Genomic DNA, 19,325 nt, shown 5'->3' with positions numbered 1-19,325 from the left:
TTCGAGTTCAAGCAATCACTCACTCGACTATTAAGCCTAAGGGCTATCTTACTTCGAGTTCGAGAAATCACTCACTCGACCATAAAGCCTACGGGCTGCAATACTTCGAGTTCGAGTTCAAGCAATCACTCATTCGACTATTAAGCCTAAGGGCTATCTTACTTCGAGTTCGAGCAATCGCTCGCTCGACCATAAAGACTATGGGCTACAATACTTCGAGTTCGAGTTCGAGTTCAAGCATTTATTCACTCGACTATTAAGCCTAAGGGCTATCTTACTTAGAGTTCGAGAAATCACTCACTCGACCATTAAGCCTACGGATTGCAATACTTCGAGTTCGAGCAATCACTCACTCAACTATTAATCCTAAGGGCTATATTATTTCGAGTTCGAGCAATCACTCACTCGACTATTAAGCCTAAGGGATACTTTACTAAAAGTTCGAGCAAACACTTACTCAACTAAATCCTCAAACTTATGAACATTTTCATAAGACACAAGTAAAACAAAATCTTCACTAGGTAGAAAAGAAAACAGAGACAAGTTGGAAAAGAAAAGACCTTTATATATATGTTTACAAAACGTCCGATCAGGACCTTACACGAAAAGATCAAAATAAGTAAAACCCTAATTATCTACGGGAGCAGTCTTTTCTCAATCGGGCTCCTCCCCACTCTGAGACCCGCTCTTGCTCCCATCACCGTCATCGTCATCGTCATCATCATCATCTTCATCATCATCATCAGAGGCCAAGGCTCCAGCATCGGCTTCACGCACTTTTTCCTTTGTTATATCTTCAGTAAGATCGAAGCCTCGAGCATGGATCTCCTCGAGGGTTTCCCTCCGATATTGGCATTTGGAAAATTTGGCAATCCAATGTGCTCGAGTTCGAGCGGTCTTGGCTAATTCTCTCGCATGTGACTGAGCAGCCTCAGTATCAGCCCGATAAACAACGACAAATGCATCTACATTGACCTTTGTCTTTTCAGCCTTGGCAAGTTCAGAAGCCAACCGAGCCTCGAGCTCCTCTGTTTTCCTTGCTTGAACCAAGCTTTTCTCCTTCAGACTTTGAAGTTGATTTTCGGCCGATGATAATTGGGCTCGAGCAGCCTCTTTCTCTGTAGCAAAGCGGTCCATATTTCCTTTCCATTTCAAGGACTCCACCTTTATCACATCGACCTCCTCACGGAGCTTCCTGATCATCTCAAGCTTCTGCTGCAGCTATGAGGCCGAAAGACTAGCCATCGTTCCAGTATCGAGTCCATAGGCTTTTAATAGTGTCATTACCTGCTCGGACAGATCGGTCTGATCTTGGTGAGCTTTGGCCAACTCAGCTCGGAGGTCCTTGATTTCTTTTCCCCTTTGCCCTAAGAGGAGTTTAAGGGCATTCCTCTCCTCCGTGGCCCGTTGGAGATCGGCCTCATATCGACGCAGCTCAGCTTGGGATCGAGAACATGCTTCTCGATGAGCTACCACGGCCTACAAAGAAAGAAGAAACAAAGTAAGAAAAGAAAAACAGACATAAGAGATAATACCAACAAAATAATTTAAGGCTTACCTGATTCAAAGCCTACTGCACTCCATAAAAAAGATCAGATGCATCACTAGTGTCGGCAGCATCCTCGACACTGGTAAATAGGTCACAAAAAAGATCCTCTCTATCATGAGGCCTGTCTAGTTCGAGGCCCCCAAAGCTTGGGTTTCGCGAATCGCCCCTTCGAAAAAAGCAGGGAAGGTGGGTGAGTCTTCGATTGCTATTGCCCCAAGTGAGTCACTTGGGGCATTCTCTTCGGTTCGAAGAGATTCAGGGAGAGCCCCTTCAGACATATCCCCCATATGTTGGTTTCGATGGGAAGCATCCTCGATCTCCAATGACTCGGGGACTCTGCCCGAATCTTTCTCCGATATATCCTCAGTTCGAGGCAGAGCCTTATAAACCTCCATCGATCTAGCTGCCTATGGAACGTCAATGGTCTTCTTCGATCGGGCCACCAGTACGGACCCGTCGTCTTCCTCTTCCTCGTCTTCATCCTCCCATCGGCCCTTTTCCAAATCACGCCACGAACGTTCGGCGTATGTAGAGGTCGAACCGGGCATCCAAGGAATCGCTATATCACAAAAGAGATATCGGCAAGAAAGAAACAAAGAGACAAGGCGATAGGGAATAAGCAGCAGAATTACACTTACGCTTCATATTTCATTCACGAGGAATGGCATCTTTTCGGCTGGGATCAGGTCCGAAGTCTTCACTCAAATGAACCTGCCCATCCAACCTCGATCCTTTTCCTCATCTATGCTCGAGAATAGTACCTTGGTAGCCCGGCGTTGAAGTTTTATTAATCCACCTCGAAAAAGGCGGGGACTATACAATCTAATAAGATGATCGAGGGTGAAAGGCATCCCCTCGATCTTACTTGCAAAGAAACGGATCAGGATAACGATCCGCCAAAAGGAAGGATGAATCTGACCTAGAGTTATTCGGTATTGATGACAAAAATTGATGATAACATGGTCGAAAGGTCCTAACATAAACGAGTAAGTATACACACTAAGGAACCCTTCCACGTGGGTGGTAATATCCTCATCGGGAGCCGGAATTACCATTTCCATGTTATCCTAGTTACAATCTGCCTTTAACTGCGCAATTTACTTTTTGGTTATCGAGCACAAATACCTCGATATCGGCTCACACCGTCCGGGAACCAACGATCCCTTATCGACCTTAAAATCGGAGTGAGAAGATGCGTTTCGAGAACAAACTCCTCAGGTCATGGCTCCACCGGTGTTTTATCGGCGGCGGGCTGTGAAGAAGAAGCCTCTTCTTTTTGAGGGACGGTTTTTTATGTTTTCACTATTTTTTGAATTTAGAAGAAAGAAATAAAGAAGATATGGTGTTTCAAAGAAAGATTTTGCAATAAAAACCACAGAAGGAAAATTTCGCACTTAATTCAGAAGGTATGAGAAAATGCTTAGGAAATCTTGAGATTAGAAGATGTAAAAGTGATTAATGGTGAAAGAAGGGGATATTTATAGGTTGATCAGTGGCGGTCCAATATCGATAATGGTCGACCACCGTTTGACGCGCATTAAATACCTCGGTAAACTGAACCGATGGGACAACTATCGTGTACTTCATGATCGGATTCGATGCACACGTCAGTATATATCTAATCATACCGTTGGAAAATTATATCATTTCTCGTTACATTCTTCCCGAGAAACGCGGGGACTATCTGTATACGGTCAAAACTGATTAGTCCATCGTACGGACTGGTCGGTGTGATAATACTTTGATCGAAGGGTGGCTTCGTAATACCAAGTCGAGGTCCGAAGTCAGGTCATCAAGCTTCGAGTTCTAGGACCAATCAATGACAAGCTCGGTATCATTATCGAGCTCGTATCCAAATCGAACTACGGGGTGAGGCGAAATTATCGATCCTAAGATACATAGACCTACAGACACCGACCCCGAATCAATACCAGACTCCGAGTCAGAATCGAGCTCGAGTCAAGATCGAGCTCACAGACAAGAGTCGTTGCAACCACACTAGGAGAGAGAATCCTGACAGGAATTAGGGAAAAGCTAGTTCTTCATGGGTTCCCCACTATGTATTTTTTATTATATCTAAAATAGGATTCATCCACTATAAAGGGGATGATTGTTGTTTCTGTGAGGGGACATTCAGATATTGTAACAAAAGATTATTCCTTATATTGAAAGATCATTCCTTTGAGCTCTCTTACTTCATCTTATCTGGTCCATTTATTTCTTTTTTTCAACATTTTTTATCATTCGTTTTTATAGTCAAGATTGAATAATTCTATTTCTTTTTACGATTTGTATTAAGCTATACCACATACCCTTAGAACTACGTACAAATTCAACTCTATCTGATTTTTCGGGTAAACAGTTATAATATATGCATGTCTACTGAATTATGTGAGCTAAAAAACTGATCTTCTTTTAATTGTCGGCTAGTTACTCTCATTTCTTTTTTGGGTGGGTTAGTCCTTGATTTGCTAATAAGTTCATAGAATAGTCTGGCGCATCCTAAGTTCATAAGTAATATAGTGACTATAGTCATGTCCACTGAAAATGTGAGCTAAAAGCTTTATTTGCTTTTAATTCTCTGCAATTTTCCCTCTTTCTATTGGTGGGTAAGTCCTTGATTTGCCTTGTTGGTCCATTTAACAGAACACTTGCCGTTTTCAAAGGCCTTTCGAAGCCTCTACATTCTTAGCTTTATCTCTAGGTGTTTGAAATGGGAAATCCATCATATTATAGGTTGGCCATTTTGGGAGTTGTGCTTCAGAACTTGACCATCTGTTTGGCAGAAAATGTCCCTGCTAATTTTGTCTTTGGAGATTCATTGGTTGATGTGGGTAACAATAACTATATTGCTTCTCTTTCAAAAGCAAATTTCTTCCCAAATGGTATTGATTTTGGGGGTCCAACAGGAAGATATACAAATGGAAGAACTATAGTGGACATTTTAGGCAGTTTAATCTTGCTGAAAATCTCTTCCTTTGTTTTTTTTGGAAAATGTCTGCCTTTTATGTTCTTTTCACTTCCCTCTAAACTATGAGCTTCTGAGCTTTTATAAATTTTTTTCTTCTTATTTTGGATGATTTTATTTAAATGGACGCAGGTGAGGAAGTGGGATTTAATTTGACTCCTCCATACTTGGCCCCAACAACATCTGGACCAGTGGTTCTGCAAGGTGTCAATTATGCTTCTGGCGGAGGAGGCATTCTTAATGAATCTGGCCAAATTTTTGTAAGTCCTTTAATTTTCCCTGATTTTTATTGGTTGTTTAGCTTGAATTTTTCCTTATTATTCTCAATGGTTTTGTAAATATCCGTATCTAACACTTGCAAAACGTGGAAAACGTGTTTTTTTAAAACTTTTTAGGCATGTATTGCTTAATTGATTAGGTGGGTTATTTCGATATGAATTTAGGATTAAATTTATCCATATTTGATTGGAGGTATTAGTTATTACTAGTATTGTTTTTATATCAAAATCTTGATATAACTTTGTTTATTCGAAAAATCAGATAACGTTAAATTTGTGTATGGTTCTAAGGATATATAATACAATTTGATACAAATCGTATAGAGAAATAGAAATATTTGTGTTCTTGGCTATGAGAATGGGAATAGTGAGCAAAAGAATGAATAAGGTAAAATAAAACAAGCATGGGGAGATATCTTTCAATATGAGAAGTGATCTTTTTGTTACAATGTATTCTGCCTCTCTGTATGCTTACAAGGATTCCCCCTTTATAATAGAGGGATCCTACTTTATTTATAATAAAATAAAGCATATAGTGGAGGACCCATGATGAATTATTTCTTTCTCGATTCCCGCCAAGATTCTATCTCTTAGTGCGGTTGTAACGACTCTTGTTTGTGAGCTCGACACTGGCTCGAACTTGTTATTGGGTCGAGCCCTCGGTTTTGGCTTGAGTTCGACCTCCGGGTGGGCGTAGCGCATTCCTGACCTCGAAGCAATACCTTGGGGATCGATTTGGTCACGGGCTCGATAAAAGTATTGAGTCGACTCCTCGATCAGCCTTCGGACTCGAGGCTCATTTGTACTGCCTTTGGAACTCATCCTAAAATCCCACTCCGGTTGCTTATCATTCGAACTCGATCGAACGTAGGAAGGCCGAAATCTATTTCGACCGTATACAGATAGTCTCCTCGATTCTCAGGAAGGATGTGGTGAGAATCGATATGATCTTCGACGGTTCGATCGGGTTATAAGCTGACGTTTGCACAGGGCTCGATCATGGCGTATGTGATAGCTGTTCCATCGATTTAGTCTTTTCAAGGTATTTAATGCATGTCAGACGGTGGTCGGCCACTTCTGGTATTGATCAGTCACGATGCAAGCCTATAAATAACCCCTTCATCTAACATTTACCATTTTTACGTCTTTCACTCTTCCAAACTTTCTTACCATTTCTCTCTATTTCGCCGCTTGCAGAGCCATCTACATCAACTTTTCATCTTTCTTTGCCTTTCTTTCTCTCATATCAATGGCCAAAACTTCGAAAACCGTACCTCAGAAGGAGAAAGCTTCTTTTTCACGGTCATCCGACGGCGGAGCCGCCTACCTACGAGTATGTTCCCGGCCCGTGTACTCTGAAGATCGATTTTAAGGTTGAGAATCCTTCATCTGTTTCGGGTCGATGTGAGCATGTGTCGATGTACATGTGCTCGATAACGGAGGGTCATCTCGAGGCTATGAGGAAAGACTGCAACTGGGGTTCCGAGGTCGTGTTGCAAATTCCCTCCCCCCGAAGAGAGCGTCATCACTAATGTGGAGGGATTTTTAAGTGTTTACACTTACCCTTTCACGTTGGGTCCTGTTGACCCGGTGATCATCGATTTTGCAAAAGCTATCAGGTCACCCTTGGTCAAATTCATCCCTCTCTATGGCATATAGTAACCTTACTTCGCTTCTTCTCCAACAAGGCCGGGGGGCTAGAATTTTTCCTGAATCACCTCATACGATTGTATCGGCCTCAAATCTGTCGAGGACTAATCAGGCTTCATCGTCGGGCATCGAAGGCTTTGATGTCGAGCATCGACGAAGACAAGGATCGGGGTTGGATGGGCCGTTATATCCGGGTGAGGACACGTGACCTCATTCCGGAAGAGAAGATACCGTTCCCCGAGGAATGGAATTTTGACCGTAAGTGATTTTCGTAAGATGTTGCTTTTCGTATTTTTTCCCGATTTTATCTGATGTCTTTCTCCGATACGTAGCTGCCCCTTGGATGCCACAAGCGGTACCTGACCTCGAGGATTGGGTTCGGAAGTTAGCTTCGACTTCCCCTTATGCCGAACGTGCTTGGCGTGATTTGGCAAAAGGTAGATGGGAGGCCAAGAATAATGGTAAGTGTTACTTCTCGTGTTCTTTGAAATATTTTGTATGCTCCATTCGTCACCGATTTCCTTTCATGTAAGTGTAACCAAGGATGCCGTTTTGAGGCCTTCGAGTGGTAAAGAAGGAACCAAGTCCCCGGTCCCGGAACCGGGGAAAGATAAGAAGCAAAAAGCTGCCTCTCGGTCAGAGGACCCCAAGCCCAAAACTCGAAGGGTGAGGAGAAAGGCAATCGCTCTTTCGATGGACTCGGTCCAATGACTGAGAGAAGAAGAAGAAGAAGAAGAAGAAAAAGATGATGCCTCGGCTTTGGTGATCCGATCTGCGAATGCTATCGAGGTCGCCAGAGCTTCTGAGACGATGGCGGCTGTACCGGTCGGGGTCGGTTTCGGTACCCCGAGTCTCAATCAGAGCATCCCGAGCGATTCGCTTGGGACCATGAAAGTGGGTTATTTGCCTTCTCTTCTAACCTTTTCTGAGGAGGCGTTAAAGGAGGCTCGAGAATTGAAGACCCCCGATATGGGCGGAGGCTCTAGTGTAGGGGACCCTTTTCGGGATTGCTTTACTGGAGTCGATGATGCCTCTGACATTGGTGATGCTTCTCTTCTCCTAGAAGAGGCCCAATGTTTTATTTCTCGGGTAATGATTTTACTGTACTTGGTTTCTTCGTTCTTTTCCAAACTTGACTTGTGTTCTTTCCCTACTATGCAGGCCATTAATAGGTTTCGAGTCGACCTCAGCCAGTGCGAGGTAGAGCTTCAGAAGGTCTCGGGGGAGAGAGATGCCCTGCGGCTTCTTTGCAGCCAAAAGGACGAGGCTATAAAGGACCTCCAAGCAGATTTGGCTAAGGCTCGTGAAGAAGAGGCCGAACTAGATAAGCAGGTGAGCCTCGTTCTGTTAGAGTATGGGTTTGGCTCAACTGTGGAAGTTAACCCTTCGTTATCTTAGCTGCAGCAAAAGGTTGAAAAGATCGGGTTACTTCGGGAAGAAGTCGATCAAAACAATGTTGAATGTATTCGATAGAAAGAGACTATCGACCGCCTGGCTGTGGAAAAAGAAACCATCTTGGCCAAATTATTATCGGCCGATGTTCAGCTTCGAAGCGTCAAGCAAAAAGGTTCGGCTCAGGCTAAGAGGATCGAGGAGCTTGAAACACAGCTTGCTGAAGCCAAGGTGGAGGTTGAGTCATCGAAAGTCATGGCGGACAAGTCCATTGCCGTGTATCGGGCTGATGCCAAGGCTGCTCAGATGGAGGCATGAAAGGCGGCGGATACTGCCGATACTCGAGCACATTGGGTTGCCGAACTTGCTAAGTGTCGGTCTCGGAGGGAGACCCTCAAGGAGATACAAGCTCGAGGTTTCGACCTTGCTGAAGAGATAAAAAAGGCTAAAGAGCTCGAAGCTGAAGCTGAAGCCTTGGCTTCTGATGGCGATGATGATGATGATGATGATGGTAGCAAGAGCGGATCCGAGAATGGGGGGGGGGAGCCCGATAGAGAAGAAATCGCTCCTGAGGATGACCAGGAAGCTTAGTCCTTAGTTTTTATGTTTGTAATCAATCATGTAGACGATTGTGTATATAGACAACTTTGCCGACTTGCTTCTGTTTTTTGAAAACATTTATAAGAGATTTAATCAACTTAATCGATTCTAGATTTCGTAGCCTCTATGATCGAGCGAGTTCTTATTCAAATTTGAAGTGATGTAGCTCCAAGGCTTATAAGTCGAGTCAATGATTCGAACTCGAAGTAATGTAGCCCGTAGGCATAAAGGTCGAGTGAGTGCTTGCTCGAACTCGAAATGAAAGTAGCCTGTAGGCTTAGCAGTCGAGTGAATGATTCGAACTCGAAGTAATGTAGCCCGTAGGCGTAATGGTCGAGTGAGTGCTTGCTCGAACTCGAAATAAAGTAGCCCGTGGGCTTAGTAGTCGAATGAATAATTCGAACTCGAAATAACGTAGCCCGTAGGTATAATGGTCGAGTGAGTGCTTGCTCGGACTCGAAATAAAGTAGCCCGTAGGCTTATTAGTCGAGTGAATGATTCGAACTCGAAGTAATATAGCCCGTAGGCGTAATGATCGAGTGAGTGCTTGCTCGGACTCGAAATAAAAGTAGCCTGTAGGCTTAGTAGTCGAGTGAATGATTCGAACTCGAAGTAATGAGGCCCGTGGGCGTAATGGTCGAGTGAGTGCTTGCTCGGACTCGAAATAAAGTATCCCGTGGGCTTAGTAGTTGAGTGAATGATTCGAACTCGAAATAAAAGTAGCCCTTAGGCGTAATGGTCGAGTGAGTGCTTGCTCGGACTCGAAATAATGTAGCACATAGGCTTAGTAGTCGAGTGAATGATTCAAACTCGAAGTAATATAGCCCGTAGGCGTAATGATCGAGTGAGTGCTTGCTCGGACTCGAAATAAAAGTAGCCCGTAGGCTTAGTAGTCAAGTGAATGATTCGAACTCGAAGTAATGTAGCTCGTGGGCGTAATGGTCGAGTGAGTGCTTGCTCGGACTCGAAATAAAAGTAGCCCGTAAGCGTAATGGTCGAGTGAGTACTTGCTCGGACTCGAAATAAAGTAGCTCGTAGGCTTAGTAGTCGAGTGAATGATTCGAACTCGAAGTAATAGAGCCCGTAGGCATAATGGTCGAGTGAGTGCTTGCTTGGACTCAAAATAAAAGTAACCCGTAGGCTTAGTAGTCGAGTGAATGATTCGAACTCGAAGTAATATAGCCCGTGGGCGTAATGGTCGAGTGAGTGCTTGCTCGGACTCGAAATAAAGTATCCCGTGGGCTTAGTAGTCGAGTGAATGATTCGAACTCGAAATAAAAGTAGCCCTTAGGCATAATGGTCGAGTGAGTGCTTGCTCGGACTCGTAATAAAAGTATCCCGTAGGCTTAGTAGTCGAGTGAATGATTCGAACTCGAAGTTATGTAGCCCGTGGGCATAATGGTCGAGTGAGTGCTTGCTCGGACTCGAAATAAAAGTAGCCCGTAGGCGTAATGGTCGAGTGAGTACTTGCTCGGAATCGAAATAAAGTAGCTCGTAGGCTTAGTAGTCGAGTGAATGATTCGAACTCGAAGTAATATAGCCCGCAGGCGTAATGGTCGAGAGAGTGCTTGCTGGGACTCGAAATAAAAGTATCCCGTAGGCTTAGTAGTCGAGTGAATGATTCGAACTCGAAGTAATGTAGCCCATGGGCATAATGGTCGAGTGAGTGCTTGCTCGGACTCGAAATAAAGTATCCCGTGGGCTTAGTGGTCGAATTTATCAAAGCCTGTAGAATTTATCTCGGCGTGACCTTCTTCGATCACGGACCTCGAGAGTTGAACGACAGTCCCCGAGCTCAAGTCACCTTCCTCGACCGATGATCCCAAATTCGCAAGTGCATGAGCCTCACTGTTTTTCTCTCGTGGAACATGCTATAAAGTCCATTGTTTGAAATGCTGCAAAGTGACATGTAGTTTGTCCAAATACCTTTGCATTCTATCTTCTCGAACTTCAAAGGTTTTGTTTACCTGACTTACCACCAACAAAGAGTCACATTTGGCTTCGATGACTTCTGCTCCCAAGTTTTTAGCTAGCTCGAGACCTGCAATCATGGCCTCATACTCTGCCTCGATGTTAGTCAACTTGGTAGTTTTAATAGATTGCCTAATAGTATTGCCTGTGGGTGGCTTTAAAACTATGCCCAATCCGGACCCTTTTACGTTCGAGGCCCCGTCCGTAAAAAGGGTCCATACCTTCGAGGACGTACCCGATTTCAGCAGGAATTCTTTTTCGACTTCGAGTACGAGGGTTAGCGTGAAATCGGCCACGAAGTCTGCTAAAATTTGAGACTTGATGGCCGTACGGGGTTGATATTCGATATTGTACCCACTAAGTTCGACGACCCATTTGGACAATCGGCCTGATAGTTCGGGCTTGTGCAAAATATTACGAAGTGGGTAAGTTGTTAATACACATATGGGGTGGCATTGAAAGTATGGTCGTAACTTTCTAGAGGCATTTATCAGTGCAAGTGCCAATTTTTCTAGGTGTGGATATCTAGCTTCTGCTTCTTCTAAGGTTCGACTTATATAATAAATGAAAAATTGCGTACCTTGCTCTTCCCGAACTAGGACACCGCTTATTGCGATTTCTGATACTGCCAAGTATAAGCAAAGTTTTTCGTCTACTTTTGGAGTGTGAAGTAGTGGTGGGCTCGACAGATATTGTTTTAGTTCCTTCAACGCCTGTTGGAATTTCGGGGTCCAAGCGAAATCGTTGTTCTTTTTGAGTAGGGAGAAAAATTTGTGACTTCGATCTCATGATCTCGAAATGAATCGGCCTAGGGCGGCAATTCGTCTCGTTAGCCTTTGTACAGCTTTTACGCTGTCCATGATGGTGATGTCTTCGATGGCATTGATTTTATCGGGGTTAATCTCGATTCCCCGATTTGACACCATGAAGCCGAGGAACTTGCCCGAACCGACCCCGAAAGCATATTTTTCGGGGTTGAGCTTCATGTTGTATTTCCTCAAAATCTCGAACGTGTCCTGCAAATGGGTCAAATGGTCCTCTGCGCGTAGGGACTTAACTAGCATGTCATCAACATAAACTTCTATTGATTTACCTAATTGTTCTTCGAATATTTATTTACTAGGCGTTGGTAAGTAGTTGCTGCATTTTTTAGCCCGAAGGGCATTACATTATAACAATATGTTCCATATTTGGTGACAAATGAAGTCTTTTCCTGGTCCTCCGGGTTCATCCGGATTTGACTATACCCGGAATAGGCATCGAGAAAAGTGAGGATCTCGTGACCGGCCGTGGCATCGATCATGCGATCGATGTTGGGTAGTGGAAAAGAATCTTTGGGGCATGCTTTGTTTAAATCCTTATAGTCCACGCACATTCTAAGTTTGTTTCCTTTTTTAGGCACTACAACTATATTGGCTAACCATTCGGGATATTTCACCTACCAAATGGACCCTATCTTGAGAAGTTTGGTTACCTCGTCTTTTACGAATGCGTGTTTTACCTCGGACTGGGGTCTTCTCTTTTGCTTTACCGGTCTGAACTTAGGGTCCAAGCTTAGCCGATGCATCGTTATGTCCGGTGGAATCCTTGTTATATCTAAATGGGACCAGGCAAAACAATCAATGTTATCGATAAGAAATTGAACAAGTTTCTTCCTGAGTTCGGGGCTCAACCCCGTTCCCAGGTATACCTTTCGTTCGGGCCAGTGCTCGATTAGGGTGACTTGCTCCAATTCCTCAATTGTTGATTTGGTGGCGTTGGAGTCATCGGGAATCGCGAAGCATCGAGGGAGCCTCTGATCATCATGTTCTTCGATCATCTGGTTATTTGGTTGGGTCGAGGCCGATGTCTGTGATTGCTATTTGGTATCTCGTTATCCTTCTGAGGCCGATCCCTTTACTGACGAAGGCGAGGATATTGGTTTGGCTTCCTCGACGAAGAACATTTCTTTTGCGGCTGGTTGTTCTCCGTACACTGTTTTGACTCCTCTCGATGTTGGGAATTTGAGGACCTAGTGTAGGGTCGAAGGTACAACTCTTATGTTGTGGATCCATGGCCTTCCGAAAAGGGCATTGTACCTCATGTCGTCTTCGATCACGTGAAACTTCATTTCCTGGATGGTTCCGGCCACGTTTATTGGTAGAATTATCTCGCCTTTGGTGGTTTCACATGCCGTATTGAATCCGTTTAGAACCAGGGCTGCGGGTACGATCTGGTCCCGCAGGCCGAGCTGCTCTGCGACCTTCAATCTGATGATGTTGGCCGAGCTACCTGGATCAATGAACACATGCTTAACTTTAGTTTTATTCATGAGTACAGATATTACCAGTGCATCATTATGAGGTTGTACGACCCCTTCTGCATCTTCATCATTGAAGGACAAAGTTCTTACGGGTGTGTAATCCTGAGTTCGAGATCGCTTTTCTCTCACAATCGATGTTTTAGTGCGTTTAAGCACTGGTCCTTGAGGGGTATCGACACCACCGATGATCATGTGAATGACGTGCTGCGGCTCTTCCTGCTCGTTTTGCTTGTCGAAATCCCTGTTTTTAAAATGGTTCCTCGCCTTATCGCTCAAACATTCCCGAAGGTGGCCTTTGTTAAATAATCGGGCTACTTCCTCTCTTAGTTTCCTGCAATCTTCCGTTCTGTGGCCATGGGTACCATGATATTCGCACATTTGATTGGGATTCCTTTGGGCAGGATCGCTCTGCACGGTTCGAGGCCATCTATGTCTTTGATGCGTCCGATAGCAGACACGATGGCGGATGCATCAATGCTGAAGTTATATTCCGATAACCGAGGTGCTTCTATAGGATCGACATATTTATCAAAGCCGCTCTTGCTCATAAGTCCCCGAGAATTTTTCCCTCGATCAATCCTTCGATTGTTCCGAGCGATGTTGCGTGTTGAACCGATGTTCATCCGATCTGCGACGTGCGATTGATATCGGTCTCTGTTCGACCTTTGTTCTCCGTCGATCTCCCTTTGGTTTTTAGTAGCTGTCCTGTTCTGATGCATGGATCCAGACGGAGCTCCCAACTGGTCATCTTCGACCCTAATTTTCGACTGATATCGGTTGTGTATATCTGCCCAAGTTATTGCTGGATACTCGATCAAATTTTGCTTCAGCCGACGCGATGCTATCGAACTTTGCTCGTTCAACCCTTAGGTGAAAGCTTGGACGGCCCAATCGTCTGTGACCGGTGGCAATTCCATGCATTCCATTTGAAATCGGGATACGAATTCCCTCAGCATTTCATTACCCCTTTGCTTTACTTTGAAGAGGTCTGATTTCCTTGTTGCAACCTTTATGGCACCAGCATGTGCCTTTACAAATGAATCTGCTAACATGGGAAAAGAATCGATGGAATTTGGCGGCAGATTATGATACCAAATCATCGCTCACTTCGAAAGGGTCTCCCCGAACTTTTTCAACAATACGGATTCGATCTCATCGTCTTCCAAATCGTTACCCCTGATGGCACATGTGTAAGAGGTGACGTGCTCGTTAGGATCGGTCGTACCGTTATATTTGGGAATTTTGGGCATACGAAATTTTTCGGGGATTGGTTTTGGGGCCGCACTCGAGGGAAAAGGCTTTTGTATGAATTGTTTTGAATCCAGCCCTTTTATCATTGGTGGAGCTCCCGGGATCTGATCGACCCTGGCATTATATGTTTCACTCTCTTATCGTTGGTTTCGACTCGTTTTGTGTGTTTCTCGAGCAATTTAGTAATTTCGGGAGTGGTCCCCGATTCTTGCTCGTTTGATTTCACTATGGCGGGCTCCGTTCTGGGGGTGATTTCTCGAAGCGGACCGGGATCTGGCCTGCTTTATATATGAGTTTGGCTCTGCAACTGAGCTATCGCTACTTGTTGGGCTTGTAACATCTCGAAGATCATGCGCAAGCTGACTCCGATTTTCCCCACGTTATGGGTGTCTCGAGCTACTGATCGAGTACCGCCCTGAATGCTTTTTTCCGGTTCGGAACGTTGGTTCGCTTCAAGAGCCACTTGCGAATTGACATCTAACGGTACTTCGGCTCGAATTTTGGGTACTTCGATTCGAGCCTCAGTGCCATCGTCTAGCATCCTTAAGGCCCCGGGTACCAAGTTATTGGTCTCATCTTGAAGGCCGACTTTGTGGTCGATAGGTAAAGCCATTGCTGATTCGAAGTTGTAAACTAGTGTGTACTGCGGATTTATATCAAACAATCACTATTATCCATAGCCCCACGGTAGGCGCCAAACTGTTTACCTGAAAAATAAAATAACGTTAAATTTGTGTATGGTTCTAAGGATATGTGATACAATTTGATACAAATCGTATAGAAAAATAGAAATATTTGTGTTCTTGGCTATGAGAATAAGAATAGTGAGCAAAAGAATGAATAAGGTAAAATAAAACAAGCATGAGGAGATATCTTTCAATATGAGAAGTGATCTTTTTGTTACAATGTATTCTGCCTCTCTGTATGCTTACAAGGATTCCCCCTTTATAATAGAGGGATCCTACTTTATTTATAATAAAATAAAGCATATAGTGGAGGACCCATGATGAATTATTTTTTTCTCGATTCCTGCCAAGATTCTCTCTCTTAGTGCGGTTGTAACGACTCTTGTTTGTGAGCTTGACACTGGCTCAAACTTGTTATTGGGTCGAGCCCTCGGTTTTGGCTTGAGTTCGACCTCCGGGGTGGGCATAGCGCATTCCTGACCTCGAAGCAATGCCTTGTGGATCGATTTGGTCACGGGCTCAATAAAAGTATCGAGCCGACTCCTCGATCAGCCTTCGGACTCGAGGCTCATTTGTACTGCCTTCGGAACTCATCCCAAAATCCCACTCCGGTTGCTTATCATTCGAACTCGATCGAACATAGGAAGATCGAAATCTATTTCGACCGTATACAAACTTATCTCAACTGTCAAGTATGCAATACGAGAATATTTTGTTATGTTCCAATATATTTTGCAGGATCTGCATTAAGTAGTCCTATAACAAATTAACCATGTTATGTCTGTTATGCACGCGTCAAAAGGACGATTATGTAACATCCGATTGGAGTGCTTCAAGATTTGTTTTACATTTTCTGTGTTTGATTGGATATTGATTCTAAATATTGATAGGGTGGAAGGATCAACATGGATGCTCAATTAGACAACTTTGCAAACACTAGACAGGACATAATCACAAGAATAGGAGAGCCGGCGAGCCGGCGGCAATAAAGTTGATTGAGAATTCACTCTTCTTAGTAACGAATCAAATGACTTCATCAACAATTATCTTACACCTGTTCTCTCTACACCGTCCTTTTGTCTTTTTGTTTTCTTGAGCCGAGGGTCTTTCGGAAATATCCTCTCTACTCCTTCGGGGTAGGGGTAAGGTCTGCGTACACACTACCCTCCCCAGACCCCATTAGTGAAATATTACTGGGTTGTTGTTATTGTTGTTCTCTCCACACCAGAGCAACTAAATGTACCTCCTATGAAATTTGTGGGAGCAGTGATATCCAAATACAGAATTCAACTAACGGTAAATTGTGAAATTATTAAAGTTGACTACTACAAGTGCTAAAGCTGACTACTAATGATTTTTGTTCAAAACCATATGCAGAGACTTTATAGTTTGGGTGCCAGGAAAGTAATAGTGGTGAATGTTGGGCCTATTGGGTGTATCCCCTACCAAAGGGCTATAAATCCATCGGCTGGAGATAACTGCGTAAATTTCCCAAATGGGCTTGCGCAATTATACAACACCCAATTGAGAGGGCTTGTGAGTGAACTCAGTTCCAAACTTACTGGATCAAAGTTTGTCTATGCAGATGCCTACGGAATAGTCCAAGACATCATTCAGAATTATTCATCTTATGGTGAGTTCTACTATCAAAGATTAATTAGAAACCCCTATGTTTTATCGTGTCTTCCATAATATGTGGATCGTGAAATCAGGCCTGCCCTAGGTAAAACACCTACTCGCACCAAGTGAATGAACTTAAAGTTGAAGTAGTGTTCTAGCATAGGGCATGAGGTGAACACTAGCTCATTTATTAGTTTTGGTGCAGCACGTAACCCCAACTAGGCCGAAGTGGTTTAATAAAACAAAGGAATAGTTTTAGCCAAACTCTAGCCCCATTTCTCTGGACATATCAAGAAATTAGGTCAACTTTTCAAGATTCAGGTAATATAATTTGATGGGGGATATTGTTATATGCAGGATTTGAGAATGCAAATTCAGCTTGCTGTTCTGGTGGTGGAAGATTTGGGGAAATAATTCCATGTGGTCCTTCATCTAAAATATGTGCAAATAGAAGCAAGTATGTGTTCTGTGATCCATACCATCCAACTGATGCAGCTAATATCATCATAGCAAAACGCCTACTGGACGGAAACTCTCCTGATATTTGGCCTATGAATGTCAGGCAGCTCTTTGCATCCTCCTAATTTCAAAATGCCTACGTTATTTTGTTTCTTTATCTTCATAGGGAATTAAACATTTATACAGAGGAAAATTCTTCATGCACTTTCCTTGTCTACTGCCAAATAAGTAGTGAATGAAATTATTTATGATTTTTCTCTTACATAACTTTTGTATTCTGCTTTCACATAGTACTCGTATATACTAACTAGTAAATTTTTTCGCGCTTTGCGCGGTTATAAGAAATAATAGTAAATTTACGAAACGACCTTCTTGCAAAAATCTTTAGATAGAAAAGTTTTGCAAATAGAAAAGATAAACTACAACTTTTGTATATGTCTCTAAAAATTGTATATGCTTATTTCTAAAGTATTCTATGATGTTTAGCATATTTTGAAAAAAATAACAAAAAAGATATGTGATATACTAAGAAACCAAAAGTACGAAACAAATAAATCTGGCCATTCCTCTTTTCTTCGCAATATTTTTCATTTTTTCCTTTTCATTTTCTTTAAAATAAAATCATATTAACTTGAAACCTAGCAAAATGTACAGCTACAGCTACACCGTTAATTCTCCGATAACGGCGCCAAAATTTGATCACGCCCATCTATGCCTCCTAAAAGGTCTAGCGGTCGTTGCAAATATAATCCGGTTTACAAGTCCGGAGTCGAATACCACAGAGAACTAAGACTTAGCTACAACTGTTCAGTATTGCTAGAAATACAAGTTCAAATAATTTTCTAGTTATAAAGATTGTAATTTTTATTTTAAACTAATTAATTAACAAATACTAAAAGTAAAATTATCAACTAACAAGACTAAGGGTTAGTGACAATATTAATGAGGTCTAGAGTTATGATTTTCCCAATTGTCGGAATCCTTCCCGCTACGCCTTCTATAATTTCGCCTAAGTATTCTCTACCATCGTGAGTACTTCAGGTGTTGTAATTCTATTTTGAGCAACTACCACAATTTACTAGACATATTCTTCCGAACTACGCTAGCTGACACTAATTCACCGCTCACTAAGATCGCACCAAAGTTTCGTTATTCCTAATCCCACCTTTAAACTCTCTGTATTGATTTCCCACATACGTTAGGAGTGATGTTGTTCAACAACTACCTAAATATGTATCCTTTTTCAAACAATACACACTAAATAGGAACATCCAATTGTGGGCCCTTCAAATTAACTAAGATAATCACGTAGTTGAACAAGAAAAGAAAATCCAATGGCAAAATCATATTAAACGCAAGAGAAAATCATCCTTCAAAAGGTTCCATCAAACCCTACATAAAAGAGTTTAGCTACTCATAACCATATTAATAATCATGATAATAATTGAAAGCATTAAAATATAGATTAAGAAAGAATGGAAGAGAAAACTCTTGTGATTCGTTGCTTCCAAATGTTCTCGTAACCTTCTTGTCTCTCCAATAATGTCCCCCCCCAAAACGTCCTCCTTTTTGGTCGGATCTGATCTAAAAAACGTTCGTGCCTCTTAGATATGTTTAAGGAGTATTTATAGGCTAGGGTTGAAGTCCTTGAGTCCAAATCCGGATTGGAGACTTTTAACCCGCGACATTTAATTACCGGGCTATAGACCTCGCGAAGCCAGGCTTATAGCGCGGTCAACCTGGTTATAGACCTCGTGAAGCCTGATTTGTAGCGTGGTCAAGCTGGCTATAGACCTCATGAAGCCTGGCCTGTAGCGCGGTCAAGCTGGCTATAGAGCTAGCTTTACTTGGTCTGTAGCACAGTTTGGATACTTGGCATTTTTGTGCTATTTTCTTGCATTTTTCGTCATCTTTTTGTGCAACCTTCACTCGTCTTTGTCTTCTGATGTTCCTACACAATAAACAACACAATTTAGCTCAAATGTCGCACAACTAATCACTAAACTAACAAAATATAGGGCGAGTAATGTACTAAAAGTATAGCATTTTGGCCTAACATCACCACCCCACACTTAAACGTTGCTTGTCCTCGAGTCAACCACCAATTCCTAGAGCACCTTACTTTCTTTTAGCACATCCGAAATACATCATACGTATGGCTATGGTTGATAGCAATAATTAAACTTTAGTATATGCCTTCAATACACACTTCCTTTACTTTATGCCATACTTCAAAAATTTATTCAACACAAGGGAACATGTTTATAACAATCCTAGTCTCACAAACCGATTCAGTATCACAATGCATTCATGGCTTGAACACTTAACATCATAAAGAAATCTAATAATGTCACATATCTCTCGCGAAATCATGTGCCCTCACATCAAGAACAAAAGATTAAGTCGAATTCACACACTCAAATCAAATGTTCAAATATATTTTAAGGACTCAGATAAATCAAAGAAATTCCTCACTCTCACAAAGAAGTCACATGCATGCACAGAGTACCACATGCTTGCCCATTATGTAAACCTCTACTAATGTAGGCTTGCTCGATCTAAAATCAATTAGGACTTTTTATGGTTGTAATGTGGGCTA

General features: G+C 42.6%; 2 protein-coding genes across 2 annotated transcripts; both read left to right on the top strand.

The window, feature by feature from the left end:
• Positions 1-4,170: 4,170 nt before the first annotated feature.
• Positions 4,171-8,155, top strand: LOC107792045 (GDSL esterase/lipase At4g16230-like). Its single transcript, XM_075230154.1, has 3 exons — positions 4,171-4,500; positions 4,650-4,777; positions 7,919-8,155. Exons 1-3 carry the CDS (start codon positions 4,263-4,265, stop codon positions 8,153-8,155), a joined length of 603 nt encoding a protein of 200 aa, XP_075086255.1. The 5' UTR covers positions 4,171-4,262.
• Positions 8,156-15,633: 7,478 nt separating this feature from the next.
• On the top strand, positions 15,634-16,943 carry LOC107820394 (GDSL esterase/lipase At4g16230). The gene is made up of 2 exons (XM_016646676.2): positions 15,634-16,280; positions 16,625-16,943. The coding sequence occupies exons 1-2, from the start codon at positions 15,998-16,000 to the stop codon at positions 16,849-16,851; spliced, it is 510 nt and encodes a 169-aa protein (XP_016502162.1). The 5' UTR covers positions 15,634-15,997; the 3' UTR covers positions 16,852-16,943.
• The last annotated feature ends 2,382 nt before the right edge of the window (positions 16,944-19,325 follow it).

Source organism: Nicotiana tabacum, chromosome 14, assembly GCF_000715075.1.
Source record: "Nicotiana tabacum cultivar K326 chromosome 14, ASM71507v2, whole genome shotgun sequence".
Lineage (NCBI taxonomy): Eukaryota > Viridiplantae > Streptophyta > Magnoliopsida > Solanales > Solanaceae > Nicotiana > Nicotiana tabacum.
This window is presented reverse-complemented; position numbering and strand designations above follow the sequence as displayed.